This window comes from Amphiura filiformis, unplaced genomic scaffold (assembly GCF_039555335.1).
Source record: "Amphiura filiformis unplaced genomic scaffold, Afil_fr2py scaffold_88, whole genome shotgun sequence".
Lineage (NCBI taxonomy): Eukaryota > Metazoa > Echinodermata > Ophiuroidea > Amphilepidida > Amphiuridae > Amphiura > Amphiura filiformis.
In genome coordinates, this window is record NW_027305552.1 from 235,137 (window position 1) to 248,272 (window position 13,136).

General features: G+C 35.9%; 1 protein-coding gene across 1 annotated transcript; it reads left to right on the forward strand.

Moving 5' to 3' along the window:
* Window positions 1-4,385: 4,385 nt before the first annotated feature.
* Window positions 4,386-12,275, forward strand: LOC140144859 (G-protein coupled receptor 54-like). Its single transcript, XM_072166660.1, has 4 exons — window positions 4,386-4,700; window positions 10,465-10,600; window positions 11,151-11,381; window positions 12,253-12,275. The coding sequence occupies exons 1-4, from the start codon at window positions 4,386-4,388 to the stop codon at window positions 12,273-12,275; spliced, it is 705 nt and encodes a 234-aa protein (XP_072022761.1).
* Window positions 12,276-13,136: the final 861 nt, after the last annotated feature.

Genomic DNA, 13,136 nt, shown 5'->3' on the forward strand with positions numbered 1-13,136 from the left:
GAATGTTCATGCACAAAAATATTTTGGCTTTGCAGGATCATGACGGTACCAATATTTCAACTTGTCGAAGTAAATCTAAGAGATATATTGTGGAATGCCACATTTAAACCTGAAAGGAATTAAATGGAGCAACACTAGAGGATTGACACCTTCAATAATTCATAAATATAATACTTACAAACGCCAGTCATACTCTAGTGGCTGTCACGTAGGCCTTTATAGCTGAATTTATACTCACTGAACATGAACGCTGAGCGACAGGCGATTGATCATCCAATTTTATGCATTTTGCATTTAAATAAATTTTTTGATATGATAAAAATATTATCTTATTTACGCAATTGAGGTCACGATTGTTATTGCTTGCTCCAAGGAGTATATATATTATCCAGTTAATTTCAAACAAAATCTGTCGCTCATCGGTAAGCGAATGAACTAATATGTAATTTAGTATTACGATGTATATAGGTTAAACTAGCATTGTTTTGTTAACTACAGACCTATGTTTACACTTTGATTACAATTGATTACAATCTATTTGAGCTTTAGACCTCAGAGTAACGAGGGGTAACTGAGTGCACAAAATGGGTAACTACTTCGGTTAAAGGCGGTAAACCCTTTAGTGACCAAGACCTACAGCTATTAATGCCAGCCTTTTTCAGTAGCTTAGCCAGCGGGGGGACAGACTCCCCCCTGACAAAAAATGAAATAATATAGTGCCCCTCTGACCAAAGGGCAAAGGAAAAGAAAAAAAGGCAGGGAGCCCCTTTTCCATCAAAATTCACCCCGATCATGGGCCAAAATAGTTTAAAATACAAAAATTTTGCGCGCTCGCGCACATTGTCACAATAAAGCCATTTTCATCTTGAACATGGGCAAAATAGTGTCAAATTCGAAATTTTTGCGCTCTACGCCCGCACATCGTCCCTTTTTGGAAGCTCGAAGACATGTACAGTCTCTCTAAAAAATTTTTAGTTTGCCCCCCCACAAGAAAGCTGGCTAGTTCCTGCTTTTTGTGTTCCAAGTAGTCGATATGACCTAATAATTTATTTAAAATTGTAAAACAATATTTATATTTATTTATATTTAGGGTATCTTAAAAAAATGAAAAAGTCCAAAAGAGACAATACAGATGAGATGGAGGAGGATATGGCTAGAACACACAGTCACCGACAGTATATTTTAAAGGTGGTTAGGTTGGGTATTTGACAACATTGTCGGGAAGGTAGTTCCAGAGGATAGGTGCATATGGGTAGAAAGATTTCTGAAACAGAGAAAGCCGGCAAAACGGAGGTCAAGGGCGCAGCTGTATTGATTAACGCTTGAAGAAGACGGCTCTACTTTTGAGAGAAGAGCTCCGTGAGACATTTTTGGCAGGATTATGCAGAAAGCAAAGCACTTGGTGGAATCAATCCGGCTGGTGAGAGTCTGCTTTGAAGGATGGTAAGTGATGCAACCATATTCCAGATTTGGACGAACAAGAGCTAACGTCGCGGTTTTAAAGAGGGGCTTTGTGAAAAGATCTGTGAAGACAGCCAATTGTTGTACCTGCTTTCTTGCATATACTGTTTAGATAGACGTTCCAGGGAATGGTTGAATACAAACAGCTACCTTCGACTATATTTATAAATACATACATGGCCCATGCGCAGGACATACCAAGATCAGCAAGCGTGACCAAATCCTCATGCCATTGACATGGATAGGAACTCTTTAGATAAATATCATCAAATTAAGTATTAATTGAATTGCAAAATTATTACACATGGGGATTCTGATTTTGTAACATGTTATCAAAAACAAAATTTTGAAAGTATTTGCCAACGGGAAAAAATATTTATCGACGGACACGTTTACAATAATATCACAAAGTTAAACAAAATAGACAATTTTGCTGGTGCTGTTTACCGCCTTTGCATTCAAATGTGCAGGAAGACCACCCGCTGTGTCCAGGGCCACTTCCAGACTTCATATCTATAAGCTGTTATGGCAGCGCGGATATGTGGTCACGTGTGTATTTGTAAATACGTATTTATGAATATAGTCGAAGCACACTGACAAATGCCGTGTGGTCATTGGTAAGGTCATTAGCACAGGTAAGAAAAAGAAGGGGCTCGGAACATAGCCTTGTGGTACTCCTAAGATGACAGGGGCAGGGTTTGAGGTAATGCCATGGACAGCAGCAACGTGCGTTAGAAAGATATGAACGGAGCCGGGATATGAGTGGACCAGTGACGACAATTTATATCTAAGTTTAAAGTACCATTTGATACTCTGCGAATGCCTTGCCTTCTATATCATTGCACGATGTTTTGTTTCGAGCTGATCATAGTGTACACCCATAGCAAAAAGAAAAGTTTTCCGGTGACCACCCGATGACCATTCGGTGGTCATCAGAAACCTTTCGGGTACCTTTTCCAGAGTTATCCGAAAGTGCCCGCTAGCGGATACCTTGCGGATACCTAATTAAGTTATCCAAAAGTTTTCTGGTAGACATCCGGAAGTCTCCCAAAAACTCAAATATTTCAAATGAGTTACCCAGAAGGTTCCCAGAAACTTTGATTCTTTGTAGGAGTTACCCGGTGGTTATCCGCTTTTAATTTGAACTTGAAAATAGCATTAATCATCTAAGAATGCATTGTGTGTGGGTGTATGGTCAAAGGTCACTGAATGAATTCAAAATGGAGAAGCTAGCTGTTGGCAGTTGAAATATATTTGTGCAGAATATTCAAGCTATTTGTGGTCCAAAATGAATGGATTTACATGTAGAACATTACAAGATGTTTACTAATTAATCTGGAACATGCTGTAGGAATTATAAAGCATTGAATGCTTGATTTGATATGACAATGCAGGTAGGAAAATTTGTATGAAATGATTTGTATTGATGCAGTCTTTATACACTATGTACCTAATATATGACACATTTGAATGTTTTAGTTTATATCTTTTCAAGTAAATCATACATGATTTTGACAGTAAATTAATGCCACTTAAATTACTAATCATCAGCTAATGGGTCAATTAACTGATAAGCTTTATGTTACGCTATTGTTGTAAATAAATTATAATATTTGATATAAAAATTATAGGCTGTGTCAGTGATGTGATCACATTTAGGTGCTGTAATACATGTATATACGGTACTTATGCTAGATATCATAATAATTTGGTTGTACATTAATTGAAAGGTATGCCCCTTATGAACCAAATTAAATCAGAAGAATATTTTTGTACAATAACTACAATTACATATTGTACACTTTCAAGTTTCTTATAGCAAGATAGCACACTGCCATGACTGCAGAGTTGTATTTCTCCAAAAACTTACTACAATTCAAATAATAAGCTAAATTGCCGAATACATTTGTGCATGTACTCATGAATTTGTATTTCTGCATTCCCTAAAAGGTCAACAAGAAGTCTCCAAAGAGGTCACCAGGTATATCGTCACCAAAAGTTATCCGTTAGGTCCCCGAAAAGTTATCGGGTAGTTATCCGCTAGTTCCCCAAAAAAGTCATCGGGTGGTTACCCGCTAGTTTCCCGAAACAGTTATCGGGTAGTCATCCGGTACCTATTACCCGAAAGGTATCCACTATGGTTTCCCAAAAATTTATCGGGTAGTCACCCGCTACCTATCTAATTTGCATGTGAAATATGCCGGTGTCTACCCGGTGACTATCGGGAAGTTATCCGAAAAGGTCTGATTTTTTGATATGGGCATGTATGTAAAAAAAATATCCACAACAATGCAAACTATTCTTATTTGATCTATTTTTACCAAAATGTGGAGCCCAAAACTCACCCTTTTACCCTTTTTCCTATAACTCAAGAACTGTACATCGGCGATAAGTCAAACTATACTTTTCTATAATTTTATGATGTGAGGAATACTTTGGTATGGTTTGACCAACTTTGAAATTTCATCCCTGCATAACGCGGCCATGTTGGATTTATGCATATTGGGCAATTTCCTAGACTGCTATGTTTTTATGTAAACTTTTGCGAGATGGATGCATGCATGTGAAATTGATTCTGTTTCAATTATGATGGATTAACCCAGGTTATTCCGTAATTTGATTTGACTATAATGTTTGCTTTATTTTCCTCCATTGTCCGGACTGTGGCCTACACATGAAAGGAAGTTCAGAGTCAGTTTCTATTTACCATGTAAACTTTTGCCTATTATATCATGTTTATATGAATAAGGTTAGAATCCAGCCAAACAGAAAGTTCAAAATGGTGCTCCCGTGCTGCTGTTTCATTTGCTCATGAAATCTTTTTAGGCCACAGAAAAGTTGACCAAATCTGACATATAGCACCTAACAAGTCTTTTACAAATGACATAAGATTGGACATTTCGACATCCAGTGAAGCTTTTACAATGGCTGTTACACTACCCAATAACGTCTCATATCCCATGGCTACTACTGTATCTGAACTCCCTCAAGAATATAAGATTACGTTGACGGTTATTATATCTATTGTCACCATTTTTGGACTTCTAGGCAATACCGTTGTGATTCTGATTGTATTGTTTTTCTCTGATATGCATACGTTGATCAATTTCTCCTTCGCCAATTTGGCTCTCACCGATCTGGCATTGTTGTTGTTAGATGCTGTCCCAACTGCAACAGATACCATTGGTTGGAATCTATCGGCTAAACTGGGCTGTAATGTACCGATATATCTGCAATATGTAAGTATTTGGAAAGGTTGTTATTGATTTAATTCAATCAAGGTGAAGAAAGACGCAATTGTTTGATGTCTCTGGCAAGAATCCATAATTGCTCATTTTTAAGATGGTTAGCATGGTTAAACATCTGTCATCCCAGCAAACACAAAACGTGTTCTACATCATTCGCAAAAGGTTATAAAAGGTCAGAAAACGTTTAAATGTCGGGTTATATAAAGGGAACATTAATAGTATAAAACGTTTTCATAACATTAAATAACATTTGTTGGTAATTTACTGCACAGCAAACACAAATGTTTTACAGAAAACAGTTAAATGTCGGGTTATATAAAGGGTAAAAAAACGTTTCAATAACATTTCAAAAACATTTTTGAAAACTTGGTACAAATCATTCTAAACAGAATGTTATTTTGGGGTTGAAAAAATATTTTGCAAAAAAAATTTGCCCAAAATATTTACAATAACGTTTTTAAAATGTTTTCACGACCTTTATATAACCCGACATTTAAATGTTATTAAAACGTGTTGTTGGGTGCAAATATTTTAAGATAATGTTATTTAAGTGTTGACAAACTATTTGGCCAAAAATGTTTACAATGACATTTCGAAAACATTTTAAAAATATCATTTTAGTGTGTTTTCATACAAAACGTTTTAAAACGATTTCATGAATGTTTTAAAAACCTTTTTGTGTTTGCTGGGATATTTGCATGTCAACAGCTGAGTCTTATGCAAAGAAAAGGGCCCATAATCGCCATAGTAACTAGGACAGGGAGGTAAGATAAGGATAATTTATTGGGTGGGCAATTTAGTTATTTGTTTGCCCTCAAATTTTCCCTGATTTTTCCCTGAAATCAGGAAAAATAATTTACTGCGTGGACAGCTTTAATTAATGACATCCACATGTGTGGATTTTTCAAAAGGCAGACCTATTTTGAAAAGAAATCGGCTTTGACGTAAAAGGTGAACTTTACCACCTACCGGCGCTTCCCAAATTTGGTAAAATCAGGCCAAAAGAAATATATATATCTCAACTTGCCACCCACCTGCCAAATTACGAACCAGGGAATTTTGACTAAAGTGAAAGCGACTGGAAGTACTGAGGAATACAAATAAATAAATAAAAAAATATTGTACGGATCAACCGATGTCTTGGTCAAGAATTGTGCGTGAATAAGCCGATTTCAACAGATTTACCACATTCGCCTTGCTTTAAACATTGAATTGCGTCATCTGTTGACGCAATGAAAAAAAGTGTTTTAGCGGGAAATGTTAGCTTTCGTTTGATATAAAAACTTTTTCTGATTGGATGATCATGAAGGGAACAAAAACCAATCACCGATGCCGTATTTTCCACTAGTCACCAGCTAGAAGTTTAGTCATATGGAGACTCCTATTGTTTTATAAATGTTTAACTATTCACTTTAAATCGGTTATGTATGATATGTTTGAACAAATGATAAATGTTAAAGCCTCATATTGTTCCATGTTTAAGCACAATGTCTTATATTTTCTTTCTTTTTTGAACGTATTGGTCATGGGATGAAGCCTTCTATTGTTTTATGTTTCACTATTGGAATCGGTTGCATATAATATGTTTGTTTCTGTTTGTACAGATTTTGTCATAGAAAGTTTAGGGAACCTTTACAAAATGACACCACAAAGCAGACGGAAATTACACTTTTGCTGCAAAAATTAATTAGAAAAATTCCGAAAATTAAGGGTTGCTTAAAAAAGAAAAGAAAGGGAGTCTCCATGGCTTGTTATGCATTTCATAAATAACCTGAATTCAAATGTACTTTCATGTAATGAACAGTTTTAGAAAGTTTGAGGAACTTTACAACGGTATCACAAAGTAGACGCAAATTGCATTTTTTTTTGTCAATATCGCCAAAAGTGAAAATGGGCTCCCAGCCCTGTAAATAAATGGAACAATTTCAAATGAATATCTGATTTTTCGTAATTATTCAAGAAAAACATACGTTCATAGGGACTTATTTTAGGTGTCAAAATTGTGTCAAAAATTGTATAAAACAGCATTTTTCAAGTCTGCTAATATGTTTCAGAGGCCTAATTTAGGGGTTTCCCATCAAGGGGCATACCAGAGTTTTTATTGATTATTCTGAATAATATTTATCACAACATGTAGCCTAAAATTGCCAAAAATGTGATTAAAATTTGCCGACACTTTTCCCCATAGTGTCTTTTAATCGTTTGAGGCATTATGGAAGTGCTCTATCAGGGATGCAAATTGTGCGGGAGCGGGGAGCACCGCTCCTAGGAAATGACAGTCAAAATTGAGGAAATTATGCCTTGAGAAGAAAAAAGAAAGAGAGGAAAAAGAGGAAGGGGGAAGAAAAAGAAAAGAAGAGGAAGAAGAAAAAGAGGAAAGAAGAAGAAGAGGAGGATGCAGCAGAGGAGTGAGGTATTAGATGACGAAGAGGGAACATATCTCAGCAAAAGATAACAAGTTAATAGATGAGGGCTGTGAGGCAGTGTAGCCACTGAATGGAAGTGAGGAAATCTCAAGACACTAGTGCAAAATTTTGAGGAATTCACATGATTGTTCAAGAAATAAGAGCCTTAGAAGATGAAGGTGTTGGTGTATATGGAAATGGGTAACAATGTATATTTCAGGAAATTTACATTTCATTTCCAGAGGAGGCAGCAATGAGGATGCTATGGAAAGAGTCACAAAGGAAATTCAGTGTATCAATACTAAGAAATCAGAAGTGCCAGTGAGGAAGAGTGGTGACAAAATTTGTCAACAAGTCTATCAAACTAATATCCAGGAGTGTGAGAGGTCAGATTAAAATCTGAATTCAGATTTTTTGATCTTGATTTTTATCTCTTTTTTTGCACTTCCTCTGTACAGAAGTATAGGAGCTTTCCATTTTTTTCTGTGGTCACTCACACCCCTGAATATCAGATGTGCTTTCTGACAACAGATTTGGGAAGAAGTTTGAAAGGGTGCTTGAGAGAATGAAGCAATGGCCTGCAGGGCGTGGGCAGAGTGCCCCTGATAAAAAATGAAAGAGAAAAGTGCTCCATCTGACAAAAATAAGAGAAATTGGAATGGCAAAGTAAAAGAAAGGGGAAAGGAACATTTATTCCAATACAGCCCTTTGCAGAGACGGTTTTCGTTCTTTACATGCATGTAGAGTCTCTCTAAAACATGCTATGTTACCATTCTCATCTTTCGAAGTGTAATATAAAGCTATGTTATGTCTGATTGAGGAAATCTTGAGCCCAAACCCTTGCTCCTGAGGAAGAAATCACAATTTGCATCCCTGTCAGCTCTATGCATATCTTAAACAGATTAATTGAGTAGAGCAAAGCACACTTATCAATATGCCTTTATTTGAAGCAAATCGGACATACGGTTTTCAAAATATCGTCAGCCTGCTACGCTAATTGCCTAAGTAATTTTTTTGTAATTTTGAGAACAAAGTACAAAATATGGTTCATGCAAGCATTTAAACATATTTATTCACCAATCTTTGCACAAGAACAAATGATAATGATACAAATGAAAGGGAATAATCCTAAATAATTAGGGTTATTACGTAACTGATGCATGGTTGAACCACATTTTGATCTTTAGACTGACGATATATCAATTTATATTTTCTTTGTATCTTATTGTTTTTATCAATAATCAATAAAGTTAATGAGCTAAAATGTCTGGAGAAGCTCATTAACATGTAATTTTTGCTAAAATTCCATGTTCAGGGTACTTTTATTTTGCATACTTTTGCCTTGAAACTTGGTCAAAGTGTTTTTAATAATGAAGCCTCCCTCTGATTTGCAAATATGCATAATTAATTAGCATTTATGCAAAATAGCTCATTAATTATAAAATTATGTAAAATTTTAATCAGATTAACAACATCAAAGGTCTATTATAGGTATTAGAGAACATAAGCGAGAGGGGGCGCTATACCACTAAAAACACCGCTGTTCCCCACACTTATCATGCTTATCCAACCTTTTATTGACAGCAGCAGGCATCCACCTCTGTTTATTTTAAACAAACTCATATTGACCATAAAAACGAATTAATGCAGCCGTCTCTCAATACGCGATAGTCAAAATTCCCGGGCGCCGAGATTGTCGAATGCAATGACGTCCCAGTAATGCAATGAAGGTTGACAATAATTGAGCACAAATAACCAAGATTTCATCATGTTCATTGCACTGGATAATTGCGGCGCGGGAACTTTGAATATCGCGTGTTGAGAGCCGGCTGTTTTTATTCATTTTTATGGAAAATATGAGTTTGTTTTTGAAACAAATTCATCAAGTTTGGTAATTAACGAATCAAGAGAGTTTTTCTTTTGTCAAAACCAATTTGAAGAAAACTTACTAGTCAGTTTCTTGCTGACAGTTTATCAGTGAGCCACTGACTTTATCAAAGCTTGGTGTTGTTGTGATGACTGTCTGTCACTTCTGGTACTCCTGTAGCAATGTTAGTCTTGCTAGCAGTCTTCAGAAGTGGATCGTACACATGACTTAGATTGTAAAATAATGTAGTAAGGCATGTAAAGGTAAGTAATATGATAGCATCATTCTATGATTATGAATAGATGGTCGAAACGAAGTTTTAATCACAAAATTATGTTATAACTTAAAGCACATCGAGTTCAAAACGCCGCCAAAGTTCTGTATAATAAGACAGCTTTCATACACTTTTTAAATTTTGAAAATTAGCTGCTTCGTTCTGGAAAGACTGTTACGATGACAGATCATTTTGAATCCTGTAGATGAGTTGACTTCTGACGTCAACGCACGCATCATCACAATTTCCATTGTTTTTTGCCTGGCAGTATGCGCGCGCACAATATTTTGTTAAGGGCTCGTGTTTTTAAAACTCCCGCCACATCACAATAAGGTTATTGAACAGTATAGTGGTTGCATGGGGTTCACTCAAGTACGGTATATCGATATAGCAGTCCCTTGCCTTTGTTGATAAACATTGAGGTCAACTCATCTATACACGGATTCAATACAGCAGTCAATAAGTACCTGAGGTATCAGGAACTGAGTATTCAGTGGTATGGTTCAATGCACCTTATTTACTAGTGGACTGCATTAAAAATTAGGTATGATTTTCAAATTGTTTTAATTCTAGAACGGAGGTCAATCTTCAAAATTCAAAACATATGCGATAGCTGCTTTATGACGCAATAACATACCGTAGAATTCCCATCTACAAGAATAATATCGACGGTGGAGAGCCAGAAAGCCTCAACTCACAATCACATGCTCCCACAAAATGAGCATAAAGTCGCCAGGGCACTCTAGAAGATAGAGTCCATTAATGACAAAATTCAATAGAAAACAAAAGACAAATATTGATTTTTGAAGACCAAAGCAAGGAGCCAACTTTATGCTCATTTTGTGAGAGCTGGTGATAGTGAGTTATGCCTCTAAACATGCTAAACGAGTTTTTGACGAAAGAGACGTAAGGCAGACACCCTCCACAAAAACCTGAGACTAGTATACCTAGCTATTATAATACTAGTCTCAGACAAAAACATTATTTAGATTTTGAGTAACTATATCACTGATACAGGTGGCTGTACAAACATGTATTGTTATACTGAAGACCAATCTATTGTAATGTTTTGTGGAGGGTGTCTGCCATTCGTTAATTCTACGGTACACTGATTGTGGCATATTCTGACGTCACACCCTGTATCAATCTAATATTTTAATGATTTGTTGTAATTACCATATTTATTGAATTCTGTTGTATTTTATTCAGGTGGTAGCAGAAGTAACCAATCTGACGTTGGCATTTCTATCCTGGGACCGATACTGTCTTGTCGTCAAACCAATCCAATCTTTCAATACAAGATCATCCAAGCAAATCTATTTAATTATGATTATGATATGGATAGGTAATAAATAAAATAAAATAATTCCGAGTATTTGTCAAACAGGGGCAAATTACATAATAATGAATTATATGCCGAAGGTATCGTGTATAAATTAAAGCACTGTCAAAAATCACTGGGCCAATAAAGGACACCCAAGATAACATTAGTGTATTTCTTATGTGGCATCTTACATGTATACTTGACTATTAACCCTATGGGACCCCAACCCAACCAAAAGATACAAAAGGGCTTTAGCACAAGCCGACTGCATACGTAAATATCCCACGTGATCCGATTGTGTAACCACCCTAACACACATTACAGGCACGAAAATCTCGGTCGGTCAAGTGCTCCGCGCTAGTAAGCCTAGGGATCCGGTTCTAAAAGTTTACTACGAGATTCAAGCAATACTGTTATAGGCCCTTCATGTAAAACCATGTCAAACAGATGGGTTACTACACGATTTTGCTTCTAAGATTTACTATTAGCAAACATCGCCCTACAAACATAAATTCTTCATTTGAAATATTATCCTTATAACGCTGATTTCAAAATGTGCCTCTTTTTATAGCTTCCTTTGTAATACAAATACCAAGTGCATTTGTGCCCGCGGTATCTTCAGCAACTGCTTGCAACGAATTCGGCCAAGCCTGGGGAGAAGGTCTATTCTTTAACTACGCAACGGCTACCCTGTACATAATACCTCTAGTAATTATTATACCATGCTACATGAAAATAGCTTTAACAATGACCAAGAAATCTTCAGCTTCCAAGAATGAAGATTCCAAACGTTCAGCACAACGTAAAAAGCCTATCATATGGATCTTTGTCGTGGTAGTTTTCTACATAGTGATGTGGTTACCACTTCATGTCAGGGGCTATTTTAACGTGCCTCCTGAGATTAAAAATCCGTGCAGTGAGAATTCAAAATCCGTGCTTAAAATATAAAGGGTTCACAACAAATAACTCCCCCCTAAAATTGCCAAAACATTTCTTTGCATAAACATGACATACATTTCGTTGATTAAAAAAATTTAAAAACCTGTTAATAAAGTTATCATTTTCTAACCCTCCCAAAGTTCTTTCTTTAAAAAATCTTTTTGTTTTGGCCAAAAATAATCACATTTTCCAAAAATGATGCTTTCAGAAAAAGTTGCACTTTTCCGCATCCAATACATTTAATGTACGAAAACATTCTCAATATCAATGTTTTGATTGATTTAATGGTGTTTTTGGTTTCTTTAATTTTGATGTATACGATTACCCAGTCACCCATGCAATCATCTTACAGTATAAAACAATGATTCATTGACATGTACTGGGTATTTCTAGAAGGTTTTATTAAACCGCTGTTTAAAAAATGGTAAAATCAATTTAGAAATTACATAACAATTTTTTGCATTACTTGACCATTGTTGGCATTCATTTTGTTTGATTTGGAAAATTTAAAAACTTGTGATTAGAGGCATCTTTTTGCTAGCCTACTAAAGTTATCCCTTCTCAAAATCCTTTTGTGTTGGTTAAAAATAACCAATTTTTTCACAAATGATGCTTTAAAATAATGTTGCACTTTTCAACATCCCATACATGTAATGTAAAAAACTTTCTCGATATCAATGTGACGATTGATTTAATTGTTTTTTTTCCTTCATCTTTTGTCTCTGATCTCTTAGTCACCCATACAACCATCATGTAGTGAAAAATTTTGATTCGTTGAAGCTAATTTTGACATAAATAAGGATGTTGAAAAGTGCAACTTTTTCTGACAGCATCATATTTGGAAAATGTTTTTGGCCAAAACAATTCCTTTATTCACAGGTTTTGAAATTTTTCAAATCGATGAAATGTATGTCAAGTTATGCAAAGAAATGTTTTGTAATTTTAGGGGGGAGTTATTTTTAAGATTCAACACTGTGTTTTAGGCCAAAATAAAGTAAACTTGAGAACTTTTGCACGCTTTGCGCACACTGCTGGTGCATCAAATACCAGTCGTCACCTTCATTTTGAGCTAAAATAGTCTGAAATTGAACATTTTTCGCGCGCTTCGCGCGAAATGTCCCAGCAGGATCGGCACAAAAATTATGCTCGTCCTCCCCTCTAAATGTTAATGCTTCAACATCTTATTATGTTCCGATTTGAAGTCAGAATCATGACAATTCTCCAAATTTTTAAACCCATTTTAAAGAGCACACCGCTAAATCAACGCGCCATTCGTTTAACCCTAGTGATTAAAAATACAAAAACTGTTTTGAGTTATTTGGGGCTGCACTTTGGACTAATAACCAGAGAGAGTGGCGTGTTATTGCTTAAAGCCATATCATAACATTTCTTTAAAAATAGATTAGTATTCATTTTCAATAAAATGTTAGCATTTACTGTCAGATATGTCCCCTTTTAATTTTGAGCCGAACAAGTGAGGTAAAGCAAAGAAAATTGGAATTTACTACTAGCGCCAATGCATGTTACTCCGGCGGTTGAAATATGGTACGATCCTCTGGCAGGAGGGTGTGTGTGTGTGTGTGTGTGTGTGTGTGTCCCGCACGCCGTGTACGTAGGG

Coding starts and splice junctions, on each gene's coding strand:
- LOC140144859 (XM_072166660.1), top strand. CDS start 4,386: ATGGCTGTTACACTACCCAATAACGTCTCATATCCCATGGCTACTACT. Junction 4,701..10,464: donor TACCGATATATCTGCAATAT/GTAAGTATTTGG, acceptor TATTTTATTCAG/GTGGTAGCAGAAGTAACCAA. Junction 11,382..12,252: donor TTCCAAACGTTCAGCACAAC/GTAAAAAGCCTA, acceptor CTGATCTCTTAG/TCACCCATACAACCATCATG.